This window comes from Trachurus trachurus (genome assembly GCF_905171665.1).
Source record: "Trachurus trachurus genome assembly, chromosome: 6".
Lineage (NCBI taxonomy): Eukaryota > Metazoa > Chordata > Actinopteri > Carangiformes > Carangidae > Trachurus > Trachurus trachurus.
In genome coordinates, this window is record NC_139897.1 from 3,018,399 (window position 1) to 3,030,514 (window position 12,116).

Consider the following 12,116-nt stretch of genomic DNA (forward strand, 5'->3'; position numbering starts at 1 on the left):
CCGGCCGCAGCCCAGTCCCTAAAGGCCCTGTGTATGTTTGCATGTGTGTGCGTGCATTTATGTTCTTTTGCGTGTGGGGTATGTGCGTCACATTTCACTCTACCTGCTGTTGTTATTTCAAGATAAAAAACTTCAAGCTAGATTTGATTTGTTTTTGTATGAATATGAAACACGCTGCACTTAACACGCATTTAATATTGTGAAACTTGTGTCTGTCTCCTCAGGCGAATCTGGTCTTGGGAAATCGACACTCATCAACTCTCTATTCCTGACCGACCTGTACTCCAAGGACTACCCTGGACCGTCCCAGCGCATCAAGAAGACTGTGCAGGTGACCGCTTGTTCAATCTTTGGCTTTATTTTACCATTTGCCCATCAAAAATAGCAGGTATGAGTGACCAATGAGCTGATTGGCTTCTTTAATTTGCCACATATCTGCCATTCAGACTTAAACAGATCTGTCACATCTCATCTCTGGCGCTCACACTCCGATGTCATGGCAGGAAAAGGAGCAAAGAAACAAAAAGAATGCGTTCACTCGGGCCAATCAGAGCCAGAGCCAGCAATTTCCCAAATCTGCTGCGGAGTGCATTCACCTCAGTCTGAACGCCCTCCAGCTGAAAAACGGCCAACATAAAATCTTCTGAGTGCAAGCTCAAATTTCCTTTTGTAGGCGAATAACCAACCGTGTAGGTGTGGTGACAGCAGAGTAACATTTTACTAGCAACATTAGCTTTGGTATTTCCTGACAGCAGACATTTTCCACTTCAGTGTGTTCTCCTCACGTCCACCGGTCAACAGAAAAAATGTTTATGTGTGGAAATGAAAAGCTAAAAAACGCACCCCACCCCACCTCATCCCCAAGTGGGGCCACAAACATTAACTGTTAATTTTGCACACTATGCACAATGTTGTGTGTACACAGCTATTGGCAACATCAGGTTGTCATTGACATGGACCAATGTCAGCTGTCACTGCCCCCTTCCAGTTCGGGGCCCTGGGCAGTTGCCGGGGTTGCCTGCCCTGCTCCAACACCTCTGGCTCCAATATGACACTTGTAGAAGTTGCTGTTTCCAGTCATGTTGAAGAAACTGGGCGTCCTCATTGGTTTGCATTTCATACGTTCTGTACTTAAAGGGATAGTTCACCCAAAATTCAAATTTCCTCTGTTCCTTCTCTTAGTTACGGGGGGGTCCGCGCAGCAGTATTTGTCCAATGGTTGTCAATGGATACCAACATCCTTCGTCCAAAAAGACACACCAAAAAACATCCAAATACCTCCATACTGCTCGTCTGTAATGTCCCTCTTGTATTGAAGCCCCGATATGAGAAATTGTTCCGAAAAAAATTAAATAAGTTTATATTTTAAGCTTGTTTGTAGCGGAAGCTCCCAGTGTCTCAATTTCTCATGTCGGGGCTTCAATACAAGAGGGACATTACAGACGAGCAGTATGGAGGTATTTGGATGTTTTTTGGTGTGTCTTTTTGGACAAAGAAAGTTGGTATCCATTGACAACCATTATATGGACAAATACTGCTGTGCGGACCCCCTCGTAACTCAGAGAAGGAACGGAGGACTCTAAAAATTCTCACAGCTCTTAGTCGACATGAGGGTGAGTAGATAATAAGTGAAATTTGAATTTTGGGTGAACTATCCCTTTAAGTACAGGTAACACAGGTATTAAAATGTATTTGACTGGGCTTCGTTCAGCTGAGTGGGTTGAACAGGCACCCCATATGCAGAAACTACAGTCCTTGCTGCAGCCAGCCCTGGTTCGAATCCTGAATCTGGTGGCCCTTTGCTGCATGTCTTTCCCTCTTCTCTGCCTCCCCATTTCCTGTCTCTGTCAACTATCTCATCAATTAAAGGCAAAAAAAAACCCAAAATATACTTTAAAAAATGTATTTGATAGTTGGCATGAAAAAGGTTTTACGCAGAGAGCCAGTTGAGTTTATGATTGATGTTGTGGTGTTTCAAATGTTACACATTGGAGCTGCCAGGTTGTTGCAGATATTTACCAATGATGATCAGAGGAGTTAAAGATGGTCATACACAAGAGAAGGAAAAACAATGCCAGTGATGTTTGGTCTCATTGTTGGTGGCAGTTTATTCAGACCATAAAGTCAGCGGTTTGCTTTTGCCTTTTGTGTGTGTAATGACATAGTAATTTTAAAACATCAAATTCCTGCTCGTTTCTTAAACACAAACATTATCCAACTTCAAAGCTCCAAGGCAGAATGAGCTGTGGCCGTCACGCTGCCGCGGAGGGTGTGATACATATAGAGAAGACAGAGGAGAGGAAGAGAGTGAGGATGGAGTGTCATGGAAAAGGAGAGAGAGAGAAAGAGAAAGAAGAGGGGAAACGGCAAGGCCCCAGGGCCGGCTTATGTCCTTTTATGGTCATGACGAACTGAGGAAGAGCAGAGATCGTCCAGATGCTTCTGGAGCAGCAGAGGACAGAGGGAGGCTGACGCAGAATACAACTATGATGAGGTGTGGTGGGTGTTGAGGAGGGGGAGTTGCCTTGCCACAGCGGCAGCCATGACAGCATCCTGAGTTAGAGATAGCAAAGTGGTAGGCAACAGGGGAGAGACAAAGAAAAACAGGGAATGGGGGTGAGAGCTCCGGTGGTTCCCCCAGGGTCTGATGGGGGTCAATATCAGGCCAAGAATGTTCCCATGAAACGCAACACCCACCAACTACCCCCACCCATACTCACACACACACACACACACACACACACACAGTTACATTATTCTGTACAGCATTCAAAATACCAAAACGTGCAGACAAGCAGTGCAAAGATTCAAAGATTTCAAATGATTTAAAGGTCCCATATTATACTCTTTTTCACTCAGCTGTCAGACGTCCAACTAAACTGTATTCGAAATGTATTGCCCCAAACTGATCCGTGGTCCTGAATGTCGGCTGTCTAAAAGTCGCTCAAATGAGCTCTACTGAGAACAAGCTGTTTCTGTGCCTGCACCTTTAAGTAACATAGTTACTGTACATGGCAAAGATTATTACCACTTTATGACTTAAAATTGGTCGGTATTTCATCAATTTAGCTCAGGAGTTTCTTGCTGTGCACTGCAGCCATAGAAATAGACGTGGTAGGCGTTTTATGGCGCTGAGGGGCCGGCCTCACTCCCGTCGTGACATCATCACAGGAGCTGAGTCTGAACAGCCTGTATGAGCACCGTTTTACCAGTCGGTGGGCTGCAGAGTCGATGCAGGACCCGTTTGCTTTCCTCATTCTAGGAGTTGGTAGGCTCAGGGAGGATCAGTTTATGTATGTAGAGACCAGAAAAAACCTGTTTTTCATAAGATGGGACCTTTAAAATCAAGTATAAAAATGAGGTAATGATGATGGTTAAAAAAGAGGGATTTTTTTTTAGCTTTGACTTTGAGTTGGGGGTTCGTCTCATATCATCTGGGAGGTTAGTCCAGATCGTGCTGCATGATAACAAAACGCTGCTCCACCATGTTCGGAAGGTTCAAGTGTCACAAGCATGTCAGATATATATTTATTGATTTATTCATAAGCAACAAGATATTGAAGTCACTTCTCTGAGTAACAGATTGCCAGTGTGAGGATTTTAGAAAGCTTAGATTTTCTTATTTTTCATGACACTAGCAGCAGCGTTCTGAATAAGATAAAGTTATTGAACAGCTTGTTTTTAGAAAAAGCTACAAACAGACTATTGGAGAGATCTAATCTACTGGGAATATACAGTAGGCTTTCTTTCTGCGTGAGGAGGAAGACGACTCTGGTCTGAGACTAAAACCCTTTAGGCAGAGCTCCAAACACCAGGCTCTGCTCATCACATGGATAATAGCATCCCTACAGTGCAGCTTGGTGGTGGAGGCAACATGCTGTGAGAGCCGGGTGAGGGGTGGGGGTGGGGGTAGGGGGTCCACAGTGGGAACTGGAGGACTCGTCAGAATCTAGTCAAACACACAGGTCATGAAAAAAACCTGAGAGACCTGCAGAAGAACACTAGTCTACAATGGATTATTAAAAAAAAGCAAATGGAGGAGAGGGCTAGTATTGCTGTTGTCTTCTGGATAGGCTCAGTTGGATGTCTCTGTAAAGTCTGGATGTTTATGACAACATGGTGATTCTGAGCTAAAGTCACGAGTGGTTCCTTCTTGCTAAATCTGATTGCAAAGTATAACTTGATTATGTCGTCCACTGCAGAGCTTATGCACAACAAGCACCAGCATCTGGAGTCTGATGAGGCTGATCCAAATCAGGAAAGTGGTGTGATGGGGTTCATTAGATACTTGCTTATATATTTATGACTTTACAGAGAATGTAAGAGAACCCAACCTGCCCTGCTGAATATTTTCTTTCTATGGGCCTAATACGCTGTCATTTAAGTCTAACTCAGCCAAAGACCAGACCAGACTTAATCCTGTTTGTGGAGCATCCTGAATATGCCAGACTCTTAAGCATCATATCTGATTGAGCCTGAGAGCATCTGCCTGGAAGAACAGCATAAACTGCCCCAAATCCAGCTTGTAGAGACTCACTCAAGAAGACCTGAAGCTGCATTTGCTGCCAAAGAGGGTTCTACAAAATGTGAATTATGAGAAACTTTTACCAAAACTCTGTGAAATTCAACGGTAAAGTGAATGTGGATTTCCTTCTCTTTGGCCCCACGTTCGTGATACAGATGAGGCAGCTTGAGGTGAGTTAAAGGGATAGTTCACCCAAAATTCAAATTTCACTCATTATCTACTCCCCCTCATGTGGACTAAGGGCTGGGAGAAGTTTCAGAGTCCTCCGTGGCTTCTCTGAGTTACAGGGGGTCTCGGCGTAGCAGTGCATGTCCATATAACGGTTGCAAATGGATACCAACTGTGACGAACCGGGAAGAGGAGCTTCCGCTACAAACAAGCTTGAATATAGACTTATTTAATTTTTTTCGGGACAATTTCGCATTTCAGGGCTTCAATACAAGACGGACATTACATACGAGCAGCATGGAGGTATTTGGATGTTTTTTGGTGTGTCTTTTTGTTACGAAGACAGTTGGTATCCATTTGCAACCGTTATATGGACATGCACTGCTACGCCGAGACCCCCTGTAACTCAGATAAGACACGGAGGACTCTGAAACTTCTCCCAGCCCTTAGTCCACATGAGGGTCGAGTAGATAATGAGTGCAATTTGAATTTTGGGTGAACTATCCCTTTAAGTGTTTTCAGCCTGGTGTGACCCCTGGACCGACTGTTATGGTTTTGTACACTGGGATAGATGCAAGTTGCAAAAGCAGCTGTTGTCTCCCTGCATCTTGGTGATTCATTACCATCCAGTGCGCCACAGGCAAAACCTCCTGCAGCCTCTGAGTCTGGAGTTTGTTGTGAGCCATTTAGTTTGACTGTTGAAAAGTCAATATTTCACAATTTAGTCCTCAATTGTTGCTTTTTAGAGAAAACAAACTCAAAGTGGAATAAAAAAGAGAAGGTTTTTGGTGTGATACTGAAATAATACAGAGTCATTGAAACCATGCAGTCAAAGAGCTTCACATATCTTATCTGTAAGACTTTATCAGTTCCTCCATTCATCAACACTACTGAACCTTCAGTCTGTGATGTCTGACACTGTGTGTGTCCTCGTCCACAGTGTCCTAAATTATGGGCTGTGAAAGCGAAATCAGGTGATGTCACTCACTGTATCTTTTGCCTCTGCACATGACAGCACCTCTCTCTGTCTGTGCACCAGCCCACTGAGAGATTGGCTCTGCTTTCTGGCGAGACTGAACACATTAAGATTCCTCTGCTCCATCACTCGCATCCCAACCTCATGTGAACCCCATGAGCGCGGGCGGCGTGGCCATATCTGCCCTCCTGCTAGTAGCAGTTAGCGTGTGCAAGTGTATTTGCCACGGGCGCTGTGGTCTGAGGCTGAGGAGAGAGACGGGGTCAGTTTATTTTTATTCCAGAACAATCTCATGTTTTGTCGCTCGCTCACATTCCCCCGGATCGGATTTCTTTTTAAATGATGGTGTTGAGACTGACGGCATTTTTGAGGTTTTTCTCCCAAATTTGTTTTTCTTCGCAGAACTGGTGGAAATAGCAGATTTGGTTTTGAGATGGCAGACATGTCATGCACAAACACTTACAGTACAAACACACACTCTAGAACGCACACGCTGGATGCGCAATTAAGCTCACATATGTCAAATGGCTGCGGTGCGTGATATATACGCTCAGCTGTAGAGTCGGACAGATTATCTGAAGGTTTGTGGAAGCTGAAGAATGTTTGTGTTAGCGAGAGGGCTGTAGTTTGAGTTAAAGGGGTGATCCTAAAATAACTAGATGGCCTTGTGAAAGTATGCGGCAATGTGAGGGAACAGCAGAGGAGCTGCAGGAAATGATGGATCTGTGGGACTGACTGTGGATATATATATGTGACTGCTTTCCTGCTTTTACCATTTCAAACTCTGTTATTTTAACAGCAGTACGTCGGGTCCTGATTTACTTGAGCACCGTGGGGCGGCTGCGGTTCAGGAGGGAGCGGAGGGTAGTCTGCTTACCAGGAGGTCGGTGGTTTGATCCACAGGTTGAAGAATCCGTGGGCAAGATACTGAGCTGTATCAATCAACGCTGGTGTGTGAATGTGTAGGCAAGGCAAGGCAGTTTTATTTGTATAGCCTGTTTTTACAAACAGTCTGTCTCAAAGGGCTTTACATGGCATCACAACAACATCCTCTGCCCTTAGACCCTCACATCCACTGAGGAAAAACTCCATAGAAAACCCTTTTAACAGGGAAAAATTGGAGAAACCTCAGGGTGAGCAACAGAGGAGGGATCCCTCACCCAGGACGGACAGACGTGCAATAGATGTTGTTACAGACAAGAAAACAGTTTATAACAGAGAGGAGAGGAGAGTAGAGGAGAGGAGAGGAGAGGAGAGGAGAGGAGAGGAGAGGAGAGGAGAGGAGAGGAGAGGAGAGGAGAGGAGAGGAGAGGAGAGGAGAGGAGAGGAGAGGAGGAGAAAGGAGAGGGCTCCATGTAACCAGATGTGTTCCCCAGCAGTCTAAGTCTATAGCAGCGTAGCTATAAAATGGTTCAGAGCTACCTGAACCAGCTCTAACTAAAAGCTCTGCCATACAGGAAGGTCTTAAGTCTAGACTTAAATGTAGTAAGAGTGTCTGTCTGCCTCTTTGACCCATGGAGAGAGCTGGTTCCACAGTAAAGGAGCCCGGTAACTGAAGGCTCTACCTCCCAGTCTGTTTTTAGCAGTTTGCGGCTCTGCTCCGACAATTAAAAGTAACGAACCTACTCCTAAAACTATAGGGATTATGGCAATGGGCCAATTTGCCAAAATGTTGAACTATCCCTTTAAGGTATTTTGTACAGCAACTATGACCCTGTTCACAATCCTCTGCAGTTTATGGAACAGTCCTGTAAGTGTGTTTTTTACTCTGATATGTGTGTAATAGATGAATAATAATGATGAGAGGTCACTGCAGCTTTGCGTTTCCTCCACACAGCCTGCTTCGTGTCAGTTCAAGGATGCATTCATTCAGCAGTGTATTAGTGACGGGTTGGTGATCATCCATCTCTCACCTATTTACACATCGCTGCTCTAAATATTTGCCTCTCGGAGGAAGGAATGAGTCTGAGCGCTCACACATAGGAGCAGCAGATAGGAGGATCTCTGAATCTCCCTGCAGGCTGTGTGGGTGCACTTGTAGTGTGTTGATGTAGCATCAGGGACCTGAGTGGGATGGTGGAGTGAAGGCCGAGGTGTGTGGGCCCACTATTGCTGCCAAAATGTTGAATCCTCCTGGAATGTTCCTCAGAAATTTCCTACAACAGGATTTGCGATACGATATGACTAATAACTAGGGTTGCGAAATTCCTGGAATTTACAAAGTTGGAAATTTCCATGGGAAATAACGGGAATATGGGAATTAAAGCAGAAGTAAGCAGAATATTTGTGTTAATATGAGTCTTAAATAGTTATATCTTCCGACAGCAATCACTTACTTGGCGGCACGGTGGCACAGTGGTTAGCACTGTTGCCTCACAGCAAGAAGGTCCTGGGTTCGAATCCCCGGCCGCCCAGGTCCTTTCTGTGTGGAGTTTGCATGTTCTCCCCGTGTCTGCGTGGGTTTCCTCCGGGTACTCCGGTTTCCCCCACCACTAAAAACATGTCGGCTAGGTTAATCCTCCAGTCAGTGCCCCTGACCAAAGGCACTGGCTCATAATCTGGAGTTGGTCCCCGGGCGCCGCACCGTTAAATGCAGAGAAAGAATTTCACTGTACTAGCTGTATATGTGACAAATAAAGTACCTTTACTTTACTTTACCTTACATAGAGTGTTTGGTCTGAAACACGGGTCTGTCAGTCACTCTGCTCTGCTGTAAGCCGAGGAGAAAACTTTCCTTGTATCCTACAACCTTTATCCAATGAGGAGAGAGAACGGCATAAAGGGGCGGTCCTCTCTGTGTGTGCAGCCAAGGGATGCGCGTGAATGTGGTGACATAGGGACGAGGGCGGGGACTGCTAACTCCATCGGCTGACAAGAAGTTAGCCAAAACCACCGGATCGCTTACTTCTGCTTTAACGAGAATATATGGGAATAAACAGGAATTAATCCAAAATTCACAAAATTTGAGGTTGGCCCTTAAAGGCCCCATGGCATGAAAAATGTGATTTTGGTTATTTTTTCGTGCTTGGGGAGGTCTCTGGGCCACGTATATATTGTCCCATGCATCAAACTGGTCATAAACGGAGAAACACACACCGCCCATTTGTAGGAACATTCTATTCAAGACGAGCAGATAGCACTTCCTCCTTTCTGTGATGTCACACACAAGGTAACTCCGCCCACCGTGACTAGTTGTTATTTTTCAATTTTTATGAATGCAGCTTAGGTTTCAGTTACTTGCCTGTGATTGGCCCGACCACACAGCACTCAAAAACAGTGAGCCAATCAGAGGAGAGGTTCTCATTCTCTCTTCTGATTGGCCAAATGACCTGTGCCTGCTAGAGCTCCAGAAAGAGGCAACAGAAAGGGGCAGTATAAACGATATTAAGCAGATCACAGGTACTCAAAACCAATGATACATCTTGTTAGGGATATCAGCAGGTAAATAAACCCAGAGAAAAGTGCACAGCATGGGGCCTTTAAGAGGGAACTTAAATGTAGTTGGGGAAAATATATTGTAGCATAATCTTGGCTAAAACAACTAGATTTAAGTATACTTGTACACTTGAATATCTATGCTATTCCTTAATCACATGCCACAGCACACTGCTTACTGCAGGGCTATTGAGGGCTGTTTTCTTTCCCAACATTTATGTTTTTGTTGTTCAGTAAAAGAATTGATTGTTCATACAAGAATTAAAACTTGATAAAGTTCTACTCACAAATAAATCTGTTGAAATGTCATGTTTTTTAATTGTATTGCATGGATGTCTGCTTATGACAAAACAATATATTTACATTTATGTTTGGATATGATACAGTTTGTTTAAAGCAGAAGTAAGCGATCCGGTGGTTTTGGCTAACTTCCTGTCAGCAGATGGAGTTAGCAGTCCCCGCCCTCGTCCCTACGTCACCACATTCAGGCGCATCCCTTGGCTGCACACACAGAGAGGACCCTTTATGCCGTTCTCTCTCCTCATTGGATAAAGGTTGTAGGATACAAGGAAAGTTTTCTCCTCGGCTTACAGCAGAGCAGAGTGACTGACAGACCCGTGTTTCAGACCAAACACTCTATAGAAGTGATTGCTGTCGGAAGATACAACTATTTAAGACTTATATTAACACAAACATTCCGCTTACTTCTGCTTTAACTTCCCATGGAAAGTTTCTGGAAATTTACCGGAAATTTACTGGAAATTTGCAAACCTACTGATAACATGCTGTCATGTGATGGAGGCAAGGTTTCGTCGTCGGTTGACTGAAGTGTGTGATGTGTTGGGGGTTTCAGGTGGAGCAGTCTAAAGTGCTGATCAAGGAAGGAGGGGTTCAGCTGACGCTCACCATCGTGGACACACCAGGGTTTGGAGATGCAGTGGACAACAGCAACTGGTGAGCAATGTGTTTCGTTTTCCTTTCTTCCTTTTCTCCCCCAGACCATGATGTGGTTAGATTTAGCTCTGATCGCTCTGCTCTGTTCTCTCTGATCTTTCTCTCCTGGTGATCAGCTGGCAGCCAGTCATCAACTACATCGACAGTAAGTGTGAGGACTTTCTCAACGCGGAGTCGAGGGTGAACCGCAGATCCATGCCAGACAACAGAGTCCACTGCTGCCTGTACTTCATCGCACCCTCTGGACACGGGTAGGCGCTGCATGGGACGATGGTGTGATGAGATGACACAGATGTTTAGTAAACACCTGGAACATGCATATTAAAAACAGATGAGATGAATAGCCTTCGTGTGATGTGTATCAATATATTTGTCAAAAACAGCTGCTTGTTGTTAATAAAAACCAGTGGTAAATCAAAATTTCAGGTGGAAAGTCTAAAGACAATTAGTTGCAGGTCAGTATAAAATCCACTTTCACATGAAAATCAGTTATTGATCTATTGTTTATGCAAACATATTGATTAGTGCAGCAGCTTTCAATTCCAAATGTGGACCTTCACTTCACACAGAACCGTCAGTTCTTGTAACCATGGGCCCTGTTCATTAATATTATTCTGCACAGGTTTAAATAACAGTTCAACCAGTGACACAAGCTGGTGTTTGTGAACGTGCCATGAAAACCTGAACATTTTTATACCTTTCTTTGGTTTGGTTTACTCTGAGGAAAAGTCTGATTTCCCCACGCAACTTGGGCTGGTTTGCAGGCTATGAGGGTATAGTGAGTGTGTGTCTGTGCCTTAGACAAGGAGGCTGCCAGCCAGTGTTTGTGACCCACAAAGGTTACATAACGCAGCTCTGCTCATGCTCAGTAGGGCTCTGCTCTCCATCACTGAAGCAGCCAGTCAGAGAGCAGGCTAACAGAGGCAGGCCTCTCATCTCACACAAACACACTCTGTCTGTCGATATATACACTGTGTGTGTGTGTGTGTGTGTGTGGGTGTGTGGAGCTTTGTTTCCAATAAACCCGACAAAAGTCAAATCTACACTTGTGTTTTCATAGTAAATAGACTTGCATTTATACAGTGCTTACCTAGTCTCAACAATGACTCAAAGCATTTTACACTACTAATCATCCATTCTCCAACATGTGATGCATTTCTGTCTATCATATACATTCACACACCAGTGATACATCAGGGATCGTTTTGAGTTCTTGCCCAGGGTGATCGAACCACTGACCTTCTGATTTGTGGAAAGCCCACCCATAAGAAAGCACTATGGCATCATGTACATGTACAGGATAAAGGGAATGAAGGAATTAAGAGTGCAAACATAAGTTAGATAAGGAAACCATGCTCTTCATCTTATCTCTCATATTTGCAGACTTCCTATACTCCCCAACCCTCCTCTCACTCCTTCACTCTTTACATAGAAAGGAACTATGTGAACATGAGTTTCAATGCAGAATCCTATCATGTTGTGTGTTTTATGTCGGCTCGTTAGCCTGCTAATGTAGTATTTAGTTCATTGCATACACAGACAGACTTGTTCTGTACTGGAGGAAGGAGATAATTCAGCTCAAACCCCAACTGCTGTCATGACTTGAACTGAAAAATCATTCAACAGCATAGTTACACAAGTTCTCTACAGTAGGAAAGTAGAATAGGAGAGTAAATAAAGATGATGATCATTATGGTCATCACCATCATAAATAATGCGATTTAGACGCCCTAACTTAGGAATCATACAACATTTGTGATTGGTAAAAGACCCAACAAAATCACACCATCATTTATGAATGTTTTTGGTTTTCATTTTGTGAAAATTTAAAATGAGTTAATGCTGTATACAGTAACAGACTGTGACGTCCTTTTAATACAATTGTGCAGTTGTTCTTCAGCTTTGTAGAGGGCAGAGAGTTCATTTCACTCTATGGAGATATTTGCCAAAATATAGTTTCTGAACAAACTGTTTACTTCTTCTGCGACAGCTCCAGAAAAACAGTTTGTATTTAATTTTCTCCAAAAGTCTCTGACGTGTGACTGTAGAGTTTGAACT

At 44.0% G+C, this 12,116-nt stretch overlaps 1 protein-coding gene across 4 annotated transcripts in view; it reads left to right on the forward strand.

The window, feature by feature from the left end:
- The window catches only part of LOC310987507 (septin-7-like), a 65,775-nt gene that overhangs the window by 34,142 nt on the left and 19,517 nt on the right, over nucleotides 1-12,116 (forward strand). For all 4 annotated transcript variants that reach the window (XM_083973803.1, XM_083973804.1, XM_083973806.1 and 1 more), the window contains exons 3-5: nucleotides 225-331; nucleotides 9,958-10,058; nucleotides 10,175-10,309. In XM_083973803.1, coding sequence (XP_083829929.1) covers nucleotides 225-331; nucleotides 9,958-10,058; nucleotides 10,175-10,309 — 343 coding nt within the window. The remainder of the gene's footprint in view (nucleotides 1-224; nucleotides 332-9,957; nucleotides 10,059-10,174; nucleotides 10,310-12,116) is intronic.